The 18,654-nt window shown below is 38.7% G+C and overlaps 1 protein-coding gene across 1 annotated transcript in view; it reads right to left on the reverse strand.

Annotated features, from left to right (window-relative positions):
• Nucleotides 1-1,348: 1,348 nt before the first annotated feature.
• Nucleotides 1,349-18,654, reverse strand: part of tspan7b (tetraspanin 7b) — a 44,399-nt gene continuing 27,093 nt past the window's right edge. The window contains exons 2-8 of the mRNA XM_007257649.4: nucleotides 9,315-9,503; nucleotides 8,598-8,672; nucleotides 8,300-8,395; nucleotides 7,285-7,440; nucleotides 6,604-6,687; nucleotides 5,731-5,813; nucleotides 1,349-5,048 (exon numbers count right to left, since the gene is read on the reverse strand). Coding sequence (XP_007257711.1) covers nucleotides 5,745-5,813; nucleotides 6,604-6,687; nucleotides 7,285-7,440; nucleotides 8,300-8,395; nucleotides 8,598-8,672; nucleotides 9,315-9,503 — 669 coding nt within the window. The 3' untranslated portion in view covers nucleotides 1,349-5,048; nucleotides 5,731-5,744. The remainder of the gene's footprint in view (nucleotides 5,049-5,730; nucleotides 5,814-6,603; nucleotides 6,688-7,284; nucleotides 7,441-8,299; nucleotides 8,396-8,597; nucleotides 8,673-9,314; nucleotides 9,504-18,654) is intronic.

Consider the following 18,654-nt stretch of genomic DNA (forward strand, 5'->3'; position numbering starts at 1 on the left):
ATTTACTAATTTTTTTAACCAATTCGTTCATAATTCCGTCGTAATTTATTCAGAAAACTGTTGGATTTTTATATCCTATATTAATTATATTCTGAAAGAAAGCACTGTAATGTATTAATCATAAAAAAGGCTGCACAAATAATAACTAGTGATTATTTAAGGTCTCTAACTAACTTATAATTTACTATTATATGCACTGTTATTTAATGTTTTATTGGTTTCAAAGTAATCGCAATATACAGTAAAATACCACATTAATCTATTTCAACAAACAAACAACATTTGTTGGTAGCACACTAAAGATAATGAGGACCATTGAAATAAATAAAGCAATAAATACTAAAGTATAAGAAAATGTACTTTTGAAAAGAGATCCTAAGAAGAGAATGTGACACATCTGACAAGATCTTCACATTAAACTTTATAAAATGTACCATTTTAAAAAGAAGTGTTATCTGGATATTTTTGTTCTGATAAGTGACAATGATTTATTTTATTTTATTTTATTTTTTTGTAATTTGTTCTGGTCAGTGCCCATAACATTTTATTTGCCTAGTGTTTCAATGAACACAAGAAAAAACAGTGACAAATCCCTGCTTTGACACCGCCATTTAAACTTCTGCTGTTCCTCCTCCTCTTTCCTACTGCTTATCTTGTCCTCCTCCTCCTTTCCTACTGCATCCCTTTTAATAGGATGTTGACTACTGATGAACTGAGCAAATCACAAGGCTTGCATTCAGCTCAGACTAACACTGCTCAGCCAATCACAGCTGCTGCAAGCAGCTATTATTCTTTTAACTGTTATAATTGTTGATGTTTAAAATCCTGCTTCCTGCTAAAAACTAATACATTTAATTTTTATTTCATTTTATTTGTCTCTTTTTTTATTGACTCAACTTTTGGGATTTGATAAAGTTGTATTGTTTCTACAAAATGTAGAATGTTCCTGTGAGAATTGTGAGCGTGGCCACAGTGATGCCATTCCAAAATACACATTTACCTTTTTTGTACGAGTAAATAGCTAGACTAGAATGACGAGAATAGCAAGCACTGCTGAGGTAAATGTATGTTGTGCTTTGTTGGTTTGTCTGCTGGGATATTATACATATTAAGTGTTCATTAAATATTATAATTTATTCTGTGGTAATAAAAATTGTGTTGTTTTTTTGCTTGCTTTTGGCCCAATTGGGTCCAATTTTATTGGATCCATAGTCATTTTTAAGGCATATGATTCCCAAGTTCTGTATTACTTCAAATACCCAACACACCCAAAAACACTGATCCAAGAGCAGCTCTGAAGTCAGAAACTGATCAGTCATAAATAAAACACACTCGCTGGGAGACACTGTTACAGATGAAATGACCATTTTATTAACAGAGATCACAGTTGTTTACAATATCAACATACATATTGTTGGCATGCTAGCTGGTGATACATTTTAAAAAGTTATTATACAAAGTTATTGTTTGTCCGGCTTCTGATTGTGTGGTCGACCTAGCGTGTATTCACAGACTACGCTTTCACAGACTAAGTAATACTGAATGATCCACCTAAACTAGGGGAAATCTGTAAAACGGCATTTAAAACAGAAACAAGTATCCTTCTTACTGCAGTAGTAATAATAATAGTAATAATAATAGTTAACGAAAGCAAAACAATAAGGAATATCAAAACAAAGAAAGAATTAAGCCCCATTAACACAGATTTAAACACAGATTCAGCAGTCTGGGTCATATTTACCTCACGTCACAGTTCAGTTCAAGCGTAAAAAGTGGGTTTGAGATGGCAGGGGTGTCCACCAGGCCTACATGAACCAGCCAATCACGTACCTCTGTCTAGTTCCATCCAGGTCCATCATGAAACACTTCATTTCGGCCAACATCTTGAATTATAGTGATTATAGTGATTTTAGAGCCTTATACCATTGTACCCATGGACAAAGCTTTGTTTCCCAGTTGGGCTATCCATACAGGCACCACTTTACTATTTAGTTTTAACATAATTAATATTCTAAACATTTTGGAGCAGTGGGATTATCATTAGCATGATAGTGATACACACTAACATTTTAACATTTTGTTTATAAAGCATATCCTGTCTCTTATCCAGAGTTGTGTTCTGTCCTATTTACTGCTAATGCTATTTAAAACAGTAGCTTTACAGAACATAGAATATGGAACTTTTCCCTTTTGTTATTTTGTAAAAATGTGTATGCATAAAAAATCTTTTTACACTTTACCTGCATAAATTAAACACAATAAAACATTTAGCATCACTTTTAGCATCAAGTTGTGGCCACGACTTAGGATATAATTTGTGCGCCTTAATAAACTGTGGCCATGCATTAGGATCTCATTCCCACTCCTTAATAAGTCATAGCCATGCCCTTATATATCTACTAGAGATTATATCTGTCCAATATCATTTATTTCACTTTAATCCTGGATATATGGAAATATTTGAAGTGCATTATTATGATCATGACTGCATTATGGATCATTGACTTCTGTTAAAATTATTGTATTTTTTAATATCTTAGTTAGGGGTGTGCCATATCATATCGTATGCAAAAGTAAAATTTAATTTAAATTTTATGCCAGTAGTGTATTCTTAAATTAAAACTAAAAATTAATAATTTTGTAATATCGACAAGAGTATCGCTCTCATGAAAATGGATAGGCCAACTGGACACTGTTCTTCCTCTTCCAAATCTAATAAACTGTGAGAGGATTGGTGGACAGCAGCCATCTCAGACCCAAAACAAGCTTCTAAAAGGCGGCACGAGCACCCACGGCCACACAGCGACACAGAGCCACACTCAGAGACAGAGCTGTTCAAACGGCACTGAAACAGGGGGCAGACAGGGGTCTGTGATGAGAGAGAGAGAAAGAAAAAGAAAGAAAGTGAGAGAGAGAGAGAGAAAACCGAACTGAACGCAGTCTTTCTGAGACACGCCCCTCCAATGAAAGACTTTACTACAGCAAACGTACAGAAACGACAAAAAAAAACAGGAAAAAAAACCCATGGTTCCACTTTAAAATACGGCTCCATTATAAAGTGTTTATTAATAGTTTACAAGGAGTTTATAAATGGTTATTAATTAGGTTATAAACCATTAGCATAAGCAGTTACAACACATAAACAAGAATAGTGATTCCAAATTCATTTATACTGTTAAACCTCAGATCTTGTCAGTCTAGATGCTTATCTTACTTTGTCTTTTCGATCAGTCATCATTTGTTTTTAATTTGTGTTAATAACCTTATTCATTTAACTTAATAACATATTAAATGACTAAACTGACTTGCTATATCATTTTATTAGATATGTTAAAAATATCGATATTTTCACTGTTGTTCTTTCTATTTATGTGTTTGGTAAGTGCTTTTTAATGTTTTTAAAGTATTTATAACATAAACAAACTTCTTTATAACTGTTTTTAAATGTAGCCTTATTTTAAAGTGTTTAACCTTATTCACACGGCAGCCGTCTCGCTCACTGCGTCAAATGTAAGACAGGATTTGGCTCTATTAGGCTAAAAAAAAACATTTTTGAACAGCTAGCCAGATAAACACCTCACCCCAGTTAATGCGAGCTAACTTCAAAGGCCTGTTGAGAAGCATTAGCCTATCTAGCTAAATGTAATGTAGAGGAGATAACTAGCTTAGCTTAGCCAAACATAACAGCTATCTAAACATAGCTTAGTTAGCTAGCTGGTTTAAATTAGCTTAGCTAGCTAGCTAACATAAGAGTTAGCTAAATGTAGCTTAGTTTGAACGTTAGCTAGTTTGAAGTCAATGTAAATCTGTAGTTATTACATAGCCATTATATACTGAACATTAGACAAATTAACATTATGCTAAGATAATATCCAAAATTAGTTTGATTACATTCACATATTTAGGAAAATAATATATTTATGAGTTCTGCTTAGATATCTATTTCCAAAGTTCACTTTGCACAGGTAGTCCATCGTCTAGGCTGTCACCATGTGAACAGCAGAGACAACAGTGATTGGTTGATTGAAATTTAAAATGATCTGATGCAAAATTTTGCAAAATCAAACAGGGTGAAAAAAAATACATCACATTTTTGTTTTTGTAAAATACATCACATTTTCTGTCTCAGGATTGATTTTTTTAGGTCCTGCACCCATAAGATTTCACCATGCTTTTAAAATCAAGCTATTTTTATTTGTGATAAAGATAGTATCTGTGAGTAATAATGTAAAACCTCATGATTGATGTATCACTCAGACTCTTCAGAGAGTCTTTTATTGATCATCTTTTTTGTAAACCTCTAGTGTCTACAAGATGTTTGGGTACAGCCTATCAGACTACAGTGGTTTAGAAGAGGGAGTGGCTTAGGTTATGCATATACACACTGACCGGTTTGGCCAATTCGGAGGGGGTCTAAACATCTAATAAGCTTTTTTTGGATTCATTTAAAAAAACACTTTACTCCACATTACTAGACCTGTACTCTTCAGGTGACGGCAGTAAGACAGCACAGTTCAGTCTGAGCATAAGAAGCGAGGCGGCGGCTGTGTGAATAAGGCATATTATTCCTTTTTTATTATTTTTAATAAACGTGTATCGGACAAAGAGCTAAACCTACAACGCACTGAAGTCAATTACGATTTGGTTAATTGATGAAAATGCAGGTCTGATTTTAAAGACTGAATGTAGTGTAACTGCTTTCTGCATGCATGGCTTTGTACAGAGCTGAGAGCGAGGCAAAATGTGAGTGTGTGTGTGTGTGTGTGTGTGTGTGTGTGTATGTGTGGATTGAGTAAAGTTAAGGGATTTTGAAAAAGAGAAGCTTCGGTCATTGCACAAAAACACACGATTAGGAATGATGCACTACCGAAAGAGAGAGAGAGAGAGAGGAAGAGAGAGAGAGAAAAGAAGGAAATAGAAAAGAAAGACAGAAAGGACGAGAAGGCAGAGAGAAGGCCAAAAGAAAGAAGAGAAGAATGGAGTGTGCTAGTTTCCTGGGCGTCCCTCACAGGTTTCCAGAAACTGACGTATGCCCTCTCCACCTCTACCTGTAACACAGAGACACTCTAATGATGTAACACTGTAACAAAATAAAAATTGTAACAGTAATATATTCACACTGTAACACTAATATTTCAACACTGTCACACTAACAATGTAACACTGTAACACAAACACTGTTACACTGACACTTTAACATTGTAACTTTGTAGCACATTTTCATGGTAACACTGTAATATATTCACACTGTAACATTACACTTTAACACTTTTACCATTAATATATTAACAGTCATGATAACAATTTAACACTGTAACACATTAACACGGTAACACTAATTTAGTGACACTGTCACACTATTTAACACTAACACAGTTACACTAATATATTCACACTGTAACATAAATGTATTTACTGTCACAGTAACAATTAACCACAGTAACACATTACCACGGTAACACTGTAATATATCTCACTGTAACACATTAACACTGTTGCATTAATATATCAACACTGTCACACTAACAATTTAACAATTTAACACTGTAACACTAATATAATATATTAGTAAGACTGTCACACTAACAATTTAACACTGTAACACACAAGAAGGAAACACTTCAATAATGCACTGTAATTCATGATGCAACATGAAGTAAAATGCATCGTAACAATATTACTTCAATGTGTGTGTGTGTGTTTGAATGTGAGTGTGTGTGTAATACTCACCTGTACCTGCTCTGCTAGACCATTTCATACTGATTAGCAGTGATAAACCGTGACAGACAACACGCCAGCAGCATCCCAATGAGCTGAGGAAAACACACACACACACACACACACACACACACAGCATTTTAAAAACAATATCCTGTAGAAGTGACTTTCTGTAGGTGTTTCTAATAAAATGGCCAGTAAATGAGACAAAGTGATCCACACCTATGGTGGGTCTGTGGTCTACTTATGTCACACACACACTAACACACACACACACACACACACACACACACACTAACACACACACACACATGTGAGGTTTAGATCCATTAGAGCAGCCACTTTTCTAAGAGGTGTCATTGATCTTGGTCGGCCCACTGCTACCAGATACAGCTTACAGTTCAATTAACACCCAGAGTGTGCAGTGTGTGTGTGCATGTTTCTGTGTGTGTGTGTGTGTGTGTGTGTGTGAGAGAGTGTGTGTGTGTGTGTGTGTGGTCTGGGATTGCCAGCCTTCCCTCCAGACCCATTAGCACTGATGGGGTGGTCAGTGTGCAGTGAGGGTAACAGAGGGGCAGCGGCAAAACATGTAATGGAGCAAAAATACCAGAGAATAAGAAAGAGAGAGAGCGTGTATCTGTGCGTGTGTCTGTGTGTGTGTGAGAGAGAGAGAGACACTTTAGGGCTGATTTTGTGTGTGTACTTTAGGGCCGATCTGTTCTTCACAGTGGGCAATACATACACTCTGTTTAAGGTGTGTGTTTAAAAGTTGTAGTATGGTGTTTCTAATAAAGTGGCTGTATATGTGTACCAAAACACACATACACACACACACACACACACACACACGCACGCATACACGCACACACACACACTCAGTGGTACCTGTGAGAAGGCAATTCCGAACGTCACTCCGGCGATTATGCCCATGTTGGTCTCAATGAAGGAGGTTACCAGCTCATAACATCCCTGAACAAATAGCAGAACACATCAGTCAGGGGCATGGTGAGTGTGTGTGTGTGTGATGCACTGTGCTCTTCGCTGTTATTTCCCTGCACTAATGTGTAATGAGCATATTCTTGCTTTTCAATATACTGAATATAGTTATCCCATCAATGGATTTTTTCTTCATATTCTAAGATGAACAATATCAGGATTCGTGGGGCTGGCATTGTGAAAGAGTGGTTCAAAGAGCATGAGATTATCATTTTCACACATGGATTGTTCCCTACAGAGTCCAGACCTTAACCTCATTGAGAATCTTTGGGATGTGCTGGAGACTCTACCATCATCAATGCTGCTGCAACATCTTGGAGAAAAATGAATGCAACACTGGTTTGAAATAAATCTTGTGACACTGAAGAAGCTTATTGAAACAATACCACAGTGAATCAAAGATAACGCGATCAAAGCTAAAGACACTCCAACCAAATATTAGAGTGTGTGAGCTTTTTTTTGGCAAGGCAGTGTATCTAAAAACACTGTTTATGCACTATTGTTTACTTTTATAGTAATAAATTAAACCATAGAATAGTTATTCAGTGTGTGTATTTGTGTGTGTGTTACCTGCTGGTGCACTTTGCTGGTTGCTATGGTAGCGTTGCGTAGGTCTGAGGGGTTGCAGTCGGACAGGTTGGCGCAGCAGCTCTGGGGCATGCCGTTAGTGGGGTAATACACACTGGTGAACCAGCTGGTGTAGTTCAGCACTCCACAGCAGCGCAGCTACAGGGGGACGAAAGGATACATAATAATATAATATAACAAATAATATAACAATAGAAAAGAACCATAATGACATCTTTCTAACCTAGTTTTGTCTTTTAAAATTACACTGAATACACACAAGTGAGCACACACAAACACACAAGTGACATACAGGCTAATTTCCTCTGCACAGCTGAACAGTTCTGGTGGCTTTTACACACCAATACATTTAGCACAAAGTGCCCTGCCCCAGTCCAGCTAAAAATTATACTTAGATCCACAGAATCGTTCTGTGGAAGGTCTTAAAGACTGAGTGATCTGCCTGTAACTGGGGTGATAAAAATGCTTTTATTGTGGTAATATCTGCCTCTGCAGCACCCTCTCATGTTCAGCTGTGCTATAGGCGAGAATGATGTGTCTGCATACTTTGGTACGCAGACACTCTCCCTCCTGACACACCCCTAAACCCATACATCACCCAGTGCCCCACCCAAACTACTCCTCCCATTTTTTATCCTTTTTCACATTTGAGCTGAGGGTGGGGTTTAATGCCCCTTTAATGATACTGTTGCCAGCAGATCAGGCCCTTAGCATGTAGCTAATACTACATTAGCAATGTTGGACAAGCTTCCAAGCAGTGGTTAAACTGTTTTTGCTGAATGGTTACTGTGGTGTTGCTGGCTGGGCGCTGAGGTGTTACTGTGGTGTTACATGTCTGCTAGAGGTGGCTGAGCTTTTTCAGAAATCGCTATAGTGTTGTTAGGTGGTTGAGGGTATCCTAGGTTGGCTCTAAGGTATTATGAAGTGATTTTTTAAGGTGGTTGCTATGGTTTCTCTGCTATCAATTCTTTAATACAGACAGTGTCTGTCTACTCACACTCCTTTGGACATTATCCACCGCCAGACTCCTCTCATCCTGTGCGTTGTAGTTCTGCACAGCCTCATTGTAGGTCCTCAGGAAGGTGCCCTTAATCTGAAAACACACACACACGCACACACACACACACACACACACACACACAAACACACACACACACAAACACACGTGTGTATGTTTAGACGTCACACCTTCCAGGTTCCAGATGGAACCCCAGCTGATGCATCCTGGGAACTCAATCTTGTATGATACTGAGTGTGTGTGTGTGTGTGTGCGCGTGTGTGTGTGTATTTGTCACCTCGTGACGGAAAACGAAGCCAGAGATGCCAGCAACCAGCTCTGCCAGGAACACCAGCGAGAGGAACATTGCGTACTGGAGAGAGAGACAGAGAGAGAGAGAGAGAGAGAGAAAAAACAGAAAGGAGAGAGAGAGACAGAAAGGAGAGAGAGAAAAGGGAGAGAGATAGAGACAAAAAAGGAGAAAGAAGGGAGAAAAACAGACAGAAAGAAGAGAGAGAGACAGAAAGGAGAGAGGAAAGGGAGAGAAAGAGACAGAAAAAAGATAGAGACAGAAAGGAGAGAGAGAAGGGAGAGAATGAGAGAGAGAGAAACAGTAAGTGTAAGTATATTGGACTTATTTACACTACACATAATAGATGAGAGATAATAAATAAAAGACCAGCAATAGCAGCTTTTATCCAGCAGGTGGTGCTATTGCAATGACTTTAAGACTCCAGTGCATTAGAAAGTCCTATCCCAAATGCAAATTTGTGATCCTTTACATTTCATTTAACAGTGCCTACAAAGAACACCAGACTCTTCAGCACATTACATATAATTTATTTCTCTAATTAATTTTTTGGAAGGCCAATTACTCCACCCATTCCTTAATCCTGCCCCAACACTGGGAAGATGAATGCCAGCATATGTTTCTCGAGAAAAGTAGGGCCTCTTTAATCTGCAGCACTATCTGGAATCTGGAAAAGTTCAGTCAAGTGTTGACCCACACACTTACCAGTTTGAGCATCCATGGGCTCCCCCTGCAGGTAGCAAAGCATCCGAACAGGCCGAACACGATGATGGTGGTGCCGGTGCCGATGAGTACATACGGAGCATTAGTGGAGTTATCAGCAATCAGGGAGATGTACGGACCCAGCATGAACTTTCCCCATAATCCCACCGCCAGCAAGATCGCCCCCGTGATCTACAGAGGAGAGAGAGAGAGAGAGAGAGAGAGAGAAAGATAATTGAATATGAATTAGTCCAAATGAAGCTGAACATCATGGAAACTGACCTCATGGGAACATCATGGGAGCTCCACGACACTAATTTTATAGAATACAAACTAAACAAATATATTTTTGAGAAATAGCACTCAAAAACCCATTTTGTCAAGCCTGCTGCTGTAAGTGCTCCTGTCACTGACCAAGCCTCACTGGGAATTGTAGTTTCTCCCATACTTAGCTCTACCTACATCTACAGTCAACGGACTACATTGCCCAGAATGCACCTTAGACTGACACAGAACACCACACCTGACACAACCAGGAACTAATCACATTGATTACTAGAACTATTTAACATTTCCGAGTATTGACGGATTATCCGTATTTTGTATTTTTTACCTGTTTTTGTTTTTACGACCTTCCTGCCCTTTGCCATTGCATCACTGTGTATTACCCTGGACTGTACTACTCTGACTCACGCTTTCTGTTTTTTGTTACTGTTTGCCCATTTTGTCCTTTTCTTCAACGTTCTTGTTAATAAAGCTCTGATTTTACTATGTCTGCATGTGCCGAGTATTCTGTTATAGCTGGGCAGGTGCATTCTGGACAATGTAGTCCGTTGACTGTATCGCAGGTAGATTGCAGGTAGAGCTGAGTGTGGGAGAAACTACAATTCCCAGTGAGGCTTGGTCAGTGACAGAAGCGCTTACAGCACCAGACGTGACACATTTAAACATACATATGTATGCAAAGTTTTTTTGAGAAACTGAGAAGGAACAAGGACGATTTCATGTATACAAGTTACTACAATAAAATTAAATATGAAAAATGAGAAACTATACTATTTCTGCATATCTTTGCATTTAGAGAACATTAGAAACAAACTCTCTCTGTCTCTTTATTTCCCACAATATAAAAAACGAGTACAAAATCAGAGAATCGCTGGTCTATAGCATAAAGTATTAGTGTGTTGTGCACAATTGGGACACAGCCCAGTTTGGAGCTTCTCGCTAAAAAGAGAAAGACAAAGAGCTCCTGAATTTCAGAACTGACACAAACCAGCTGAAGGCCCACCATCCGCTGTCGGGAATCAGCTCCGGGATCAGCTTCAGTGAGCCATCACAGAAATGTCCCAGCATGCCTCAGGACACTGATAAAAAGGAAAACGAATGGGACTAATGTCCCAGAGAATTGATCTAACCCAGTTTCCTGCTCTCGCACAGGCGTTTAAATACAGCCGGCCTCGGCTCTGGGATCTCGCCGTCTTCCAGAACATCTATAAACGGCAGCTTTTGTAAAACTACACCACACCTACCCTTCAGAAGCCTGACGCAGGCCTGCAGGAACACTTCTAAGATAAGGATTAAATAAAAATGTAAACTAGAGCAAAAAACACGGGTAAACGCAAAAAGCTAAATAAACAAGACTGGGATAACTAAATAATGAAGACAAGAATAAAAAGCAAGCAAAAGCTTCGACAAGAAACACTGAAACAAAGGGGCTTATATACACGATGAGGGTGAAGAACACCTGGAGCCAGAAACAAGGGGCGGGGACACTAATGACAGGGTGGTACTAGGGCCTTGGAGGCAGGACATTAGCACAAGGCTAGTGGAGCACATGGAGAAAAAACATTCACTTGCACTTTATAATCTGATTAAGGCGTTTACAAGATCTTGGGTAAAACTGTGTTTTTGTAAATGTGATTTAAATGTTAGAAAATCACCAGATATCCTCAGACATCTGCAAACAATTTCCCCCACTTTCGATGTTTGACTAAATAAATAAAAAAGCAGAACAGAACTGACTTATTTATTCCTTGTCTAATCGCAATGCATTTGCTAATGTTAGGATTTGTTTAGTGTCAGACACGCCCCCTCTTTCCCTCCTCCAATCAGCAAACAGCCAACAAACAGTCGACAAACGGCAGGTTTAAATTAATTTTTATGTTCCACTCCCATAAATTAAATAAAACAAGCATTCACCACAACTTATCAAGCTTGCTATCTGTTTTCTTAAGCATGTGTTTATTTAATAAAACATTTTATAAAACTCATTTTGTTCAGTTTCAGCTAAAAAATAATAAATATGTTTAATGTTTAGTAAACATAATGTAAAACTTAAACTTCATACATCTATATAAAAGATGAAGATTATTTAAATCCTTCCCAGAAAAATCTTACAGCACTTCATGAGGATTTCATTTTCCAGCAGGACTTGGCAGACTGCCAAAATACCAACTGGTCTTATATAATATTCAAATTTTCTGAGATACAGAGTTTCAGCCTTATTCTACATTTGGCAGGTACTGTAAATTTCCACTACTATGGTCTGTTTTTACACTAAAAAATAGGAATATTGAGATAAAATCCAGCTTTCTTCATCAGACTTCTTAATCTGATCAAAGAAATCAGGGAATGCTGTTTACACTACTAATTAAATAATCAGATAATTGCACTAATTCGATTATAAACTGATTTTAGTGCATAAAAACCGCACACAGTGAGCATCACGCTTAAAACATAAAACTAATGAAGCACCATGACAGCATTTGATGTAATGGAGGAAGCATTTAATTATCACTTTTATTCACTGGCGCGTGCACACACACACACACACACACACACACACACACATAAATACACACACTCCTGTCAGTATTAGTATGTGTGTGTGTGCGTCTGCAGTGTTAAGGCTGTAAATACAGCAGGCTCAGAGTGAGCTCTACATCAACAACCCACTCAGCAGAGTGATTCAGCACCACACACATGCACACACACACCCCACACACACACACACATATGCAGTTTCTTAGTCCTCCTTCTCATCTTCCTCTGACTCTCTTCAGAGAACAACTCATTTCTCTTTCCTTTCTTTTTTTCCCATTTTTTCTCTTTCACTCTTATCTCATTTCTCATTTACTTCTTTTTGGTCCTTTTTATGTTTAGCTTTTCACTTCTCATCTCATTCCTTTTCTGCATTTGACTCTTGTTCTCTCCTACTTATTAGCTACAAAAATCTTTCTTTCTGTCTTTTTATTTTATTCATTCTCCATTTCTTTTTCTGTATTCTTTCTTCCTCTGTCTTCCTCTCTTTTCTGGCTCTCCTTTAATCTCTCTCTCTCTCAGAGTCTAGTGTTATCAGTGCTGATTAAGTGGGGAGAAGGTGTCTGGGTGTGAGTGTGTAGGAGAGAAAGAGAAAGAGGGAGAGAGAGTGACAGATAGAGATAGAGAAAGAGAGAGAGAGCAGCTTTTAGTCGGTGTTGTTATTCTGACCATGTCTGCTGTAACATTAAAGAGAGAGAAAGAAAGAGAGAGAGAGATAGAGAGGTGTGCTGTGCGTCACCGGCCTCAATGAAAGGTGAGAAACAGAGAGAGAACGAGAGAGAGAGAGAGAGAAAAAGAAAGAGATAGTGTGATGAAGGGAGTGAGTCAGATTTTTTAAATAACACATAATAGAGAGAGAGAGAACAATGAGAGAGATAGAGAGAGAGAGGGAGAGGGAGAGAGAAAGAGAGAGACAACCTAAAGGAAAACCAGCTTGGACAAAACAGAATATAAATGACAATAACAAATTTACTGATATTACTGATTTATTCCTAATTATTACACATGTATAAAGTCACCACTCTCTTATTTTTTATTTTCTTGTAAATTATTAATCCTGTAAATAACCCAAGTTCTGTTGTTGTAATTTTATCCATGCATGCAATCTATTTCTTTTTTAATGCGTTTTCTGTTTTACAGCTCTGTAAAAAAAATAAGAGAGCATTTAAAAATGATACTTTTTTAAATTGAAAACCTCTGGAATATAATCAAGAGGAAGATGGATGATCACAAGCCATTAAACCAAACTGAACTGCTTTTTGAATTTGTGCACCAGGAGTAAAGCAGCATAAAGTTATCCAAAAGCAGTGTGTAAGACTGGTGGAGGAAAACATGATGCCAAAATGCATGAAAAAAACTGATTAAAAACCACCAGGGTTATTCCACCAAATATTGATTTCTGAACTCTTAAAACTTTATGAATATGAACTTGTTTTCTATTTTTTGTTATTTCAGCCATTTCTCATTTTCTGTAAATAAATGTTCTAAATGAGAATATTTTTATTTGGAATTTGGGAGAAATGTTGTCTGTAGTTTATAGAATAAAAAAAACAATGTTGATTTTACACAAACATAAACCTATAAATAGCAAAATCAGAGAAAGTGATTCAGAAACTGAATAGGTCTCTTAATTTTTTCCAGAGCTGTATCTTTTGGCAATAGTGTTTCTTAGTGTGTATTACATTCATGCCAATAAAGCACTGCTGAGCTGAGAGAGAGAAAGAGAGAGAGAGAGAGAGAGAGAGAGAGAGAGAGAGAGAGAGAGAAAAGAGCGATGAGAATGAGAAAGTAGGGTGAGTACACAAAAGCACTGAACTTCATGTATCATTACACAGGGCTAGACTAATATGTGTGTGTGTGTGTGTGTGGGTGTGTTGGGGTGTGTGTGTGTGTTGAGGGGGGGGGGGGTTCTCCTGCATTATTGATTAAAAAATCATAAATCATTAATCAGACTGTCTGTTCTTTCTCTGCTCCTCTTCCTTTGTCCCGCTCTGTCTTTGTGCTGCTTGGGGGGGGGGCATCCCCAACCAACACCCAAATATAGCCACTCTGGACCAGTTCACTTCATACCTACTGCCAACATAACCATGAACATGCCATAGGGTGTGCAGCCAAAGTTACGTAACAGCGAACGAAAAGCCCTAAAAATGGACAGATTCTCCCAATGTGAGGAACCTGCTGAGAACTACATCCCATTACAGAGCTCTGAATTAAAGTTCATACACTGGAGGAGCTCTTCTCCATTAAAGGAGCAAAGAAAATGGACATTACATTTGTACAACTGCAGAATAGAGCACCAACAGCACCACATCTCAATTTCTATACTGGAAAGGGCCGGCCTTGACACAGCGTCAAACAGAGACAAAATAGAAAGCAGTTAATAGGCTACCCATAGTGCAAACATATAATAGCACTCATTAATAAACTTTTACAGCTCTAGAAAAAATAAGACACCACTTAACCAAACTGAACTGCTTGAATTTTTGCACCTGGAGTAAAGGCATAAAGTTATCCAAAAGCAGTGTGTAAGACTGGTGGAGGAGAACATGATGCCAAGATGCATGAAAAAACTGTGATTAAAAACCACCAGGATTATTCCACCAAATATTGATTTCTGAACTCTGAAAAATATGAATATGAACTTGTTTTCTTTGCATTATCTGAGGTTTGAAAGCTCTGGATCTTTTTTGTTTTTTTTTCAGCCATTTCTCATTTTCTGCAAATACATGCTCTAAATGGCAATGTTGTCTGTAGTTTATAGAATAAAACAACAATGTTGATTTTACTCAAACATATATACACCTATAAATAGCAAAATCAGAGAAACTGATTCAGAAACTGAAGTGCTCTCTTAATTTTGTCCAGAGCTGTATATCATAGCAGATTGGTGGTTGCTATGGTGTTGCTAAGTGGTCAAATCAACAAAAAATATGAACACTTATAATGTTAATTCTACGGTGTTAATTTAGTACTGGCATGATCATTTCATTTTGGTATTTCTCCAAGTCGTTTCTGTGGTGTTGCTAAGTGGTTGCTATGGTGTTCCAGATGATTGTTGCTTTAGTCAAGGTGTTTCAAATTGAAAAATCTTATAATTTTAACTGTTATCAGCGTATGTATCTATCTATCTCTCTGTCTCTCTGGCTGTTCATCCATCTCTCTCTCTCTATCTCTTGCTGTCTCTTTTCCTGTTGGATAGAACAGTAGAACAGTCATGGCGGTTGGTGCGTAGACGATGTACTGATGTGAGTCATTTCTCCTTTTTAGAAACTGTTATTTCAGTGGGCTCTCAGATGTTCAGACGTCGCTGTATTCATCTTTGACATCTCTGCTACAGCTCTGATCACAAGGGGGAGATCGATTATGCCTCCTGTCTCCGGGGACATGGGGACACGGCAGCAGTGTGGGCATCGCAGTGACTCAGCTATTAGCAGCATTTGAATTCCAGCACCTGTATCTGTAACAGGAAGCTGAGGACTGTTACAACAGCCTGGATAAGAATCATACTTGTATAATTTCCCTCCTTCCATCTCAGATGTTTGATCTTTGGTCAAAAAGCAATAGAGTTGGTGGTGTTATTTTTTAGTTGTAGAAGTTAAGAATCAGTGTGTGGGAATACCTAATCAGTGTACACAGCTGTGGTGAACAGTATGAGTCCACAGTGTGAAGAGTTCAGCACAAGGCATGGTCAAAACTGCATACGGTGAGACTGCATCCCTCCTTAACCCTTATCCCACCTTAAAATTTAGCCAATTTTAACCCCACACACTAGAAAGGACACACCCATCACAAGATTCTGCCAGCAGTGGGAATTTATGCAGCACTTAGGCTGATTCATTTTCAATGAGAAGCATCAGCTCCATCAGACTAGAGCTGCATGATATTGGAAAAATTTTACATTGCAAATGTTCTTTTTCGGCAAAATATATCACAATATTAATCAATGCAGGGCCCATGACGTCACCAGCCCGGCCCCACTCGTGCGCTTTCTCGTGTTCAGACCAATCAAGAGCTGAGTCAGCGCCGAGCTCTCAAAACTTAAGGAAAACAGCAAAACACCAGTAATCGGCCCTTTAACCAGCATTTAAATGGCTTTTTAAAAGGTAAATAAGAGCTTTTGTTTTTCTGGTATTAAAAGAGTGAATTCAGCTGTAACTGGAAATATCTGCGCTGCTAAACTGTGCTGGACTGAGGAGCACAGCTTTCTATACGTGCTCACGTTTACAAGCACGTGCCCAACCATGTGAACGGAGGCCATGCGTGCAGTTACCTCGTGTTTATAGGGGTCATGCACCATTTTTAAAAGTCTAATTTAATGCTTTTTTAGACCTTTTTTAGACCGCAATAAATAGAATTTGAGACCCAAAAATGTATATTGTCATTGTCATATTTTATTTGGTAGAAAATAATTTGTTTTATAACTCAACCTAGCTTACCTTAACTCGGCGCTAACGTTACCATGTTATCAAGCTCGCTGCTAATGTTACTATGTTAGCTAGCTTTCTAATAACCTTAGTTCCCTTCCCAGTAATGTAGCTAGATAACTTTATCATACTGCTAACGTTGTATGTTAGTATGTTATCTAGCTCACCACTAACGTTAGCTAGCTCTCCGTTAACCTTAGTTCTCTTTCTGGTAACGCTAGCTAACTTACCGTTAGCATGTGCGTTCCCACCGGTATTAAACTCACAGTCTGAAAATGTAATACCTACAGTAAATGTGCAGTAAATTATAGATCATTTAGGATCTTAATTACTCGGATTTTAATTTAAGACATTTTACGTTTTTTTTAAGGGACCTGCAGGAACCCTGGTTCACTCCTGCCCCCCCCCCTCACGCTTCTCAGGCAGCAGCAGCAGCCTGTCACTCACACAGACATAGAGATAGTGCTGTGTATCTACTTCTTGTATCAAGAATCAAAACGTTGCAACATGACGTGTTTGATTTAATTGCTACCTGAAGCTGCTGGTGTAAATCTGCATGTTATGCACTGTACTGCTTCCACATGATTTCTGATTGGAAGGTTGCACAACTCTACAGGTGTCTACAGGTGTTCCTACCTTATTATAGCTAAATTAGCCTTGTAGCAATACATTTCTTTTCATTTTTGCCCAAACCTTAGCTTTAGCAAGAGGTTTCGTCTTCCCGCAGTTAAAGCTCTAGTTCTCTAACTCAGGTCTGGAGCTGAAATGAGGTGGATTAAGATGGAGTAGAAGGTAGAAGCCCCCCAGACAACGAACCCTGAGCTCGCTAACACTAAATCCGCTCCGCTTAAACAAAACACTCTAATGAAGGGATCTACACAAGCGGCCCACCAGGCAGAGATTAACACCAGCTCATCACTCACTACTGTACCAGAATACTGATGACCGGAGGACGAGCAACCGAGAGCCAGAGACAAGACGACCAATCCCGTAAGAGCAGGACGTGTCAGTTCTGCGTTCTGAGGAGTAGACGTGGACGTGGAACAAAAGGAGAGGCGCACTCTGATAGAAAAAGGGAGGGAGGAAAGGAGGGATTGATAGAGGGGGCGAGAGACGGCCTTCATCTGCTTCTCTTAGCATTTCAAATGATCCGGTCTGATCAAAGCCTGAGTTGTTGTGATGAGCTGAGGAGGAGACAGAGAGATAACTAAACAAAGCGAATCCCCGTATCACTGTAAAAATAAAACTACCCCACCTCATACACTTATACTGCACCTTATAATCTGGTGCTCCTTATGTATAAATTCTACCATTCAGGTATTAAAGAGCAGTAAAGCCACTCTATAACAATAAAGTACAGAGTTACACAGGAGTTTCATTGAAGTTTCTACAGCACCAAGGTTGGATCAGTATTAGCATTAGCTATTTTGCTGTTCAGATGTGAGTATTATTGCCCTGTAACCTGCTGCTAACCCCAGCTAGAACTGCTGGAGCAGCATTTGCGTTACCTGCTAACCATGCTAAGCACTAGTTAGCTCTTTCACCATTCGGAGGTGAGTATATCAGCCTGTATCCTGCTCCTAACCCCAGCTAGCATTGCTAGAGAAGCATTATCATTATACAGTTAGTGTGCTAACCGCTAGTTAGCTCTTTCTCTGTTTAGAGGTGAGTATATTGGACTGTAGCTTGCCCCTAACCCCAGCTAGCACTGCTGGAGAAGCACTTTCATTATACTCTAAGTGTGCTAGTTAGCAATTTCACTGTTTAGAGGCGAGTATAATGAACTGTAGCCTTCCCGTTAACCATGTTAAAATGAGCTATGTGGATCGCTAGCTAATATCGCCCTGGCTTACTGGAACACTCAGGTTTCCTCAGAGTAGCTGTCTGTCTGGCGGCATAAGCCGCTAATGTCTGGTACTAATGCTAATGCTGCTGCACCTAGCCTTAGTGGAAATCTGTAAAATCTAAGCTTACTATACATCAACAGAAGCACTTTACTCACCCAAATAAACAGTTTTTAGTATAAAAAATAGACCAGTAAAAGACGTTTATTGATAATGTACCTTATATAAGTCTGTACGCCTTATAGTGCAAAAAAA

This window comes from Astyanax mexicanus, chromosome 23 (assembly GCF_023375975.1).
Source record: "Astyanax mexicanus isolate ESR-SI-001 chromosome 23, AstMex3_surface, whole genome shotgun sequence".
In the NCBI taxonomy this organism is placed as follows: domain Eukaryota; kingdom Metazoa; phylum Chordata; class Actinopteri; order Characiformes; family Acestrorhamphidae; genus Astyanax; species Astyanax mexicanus.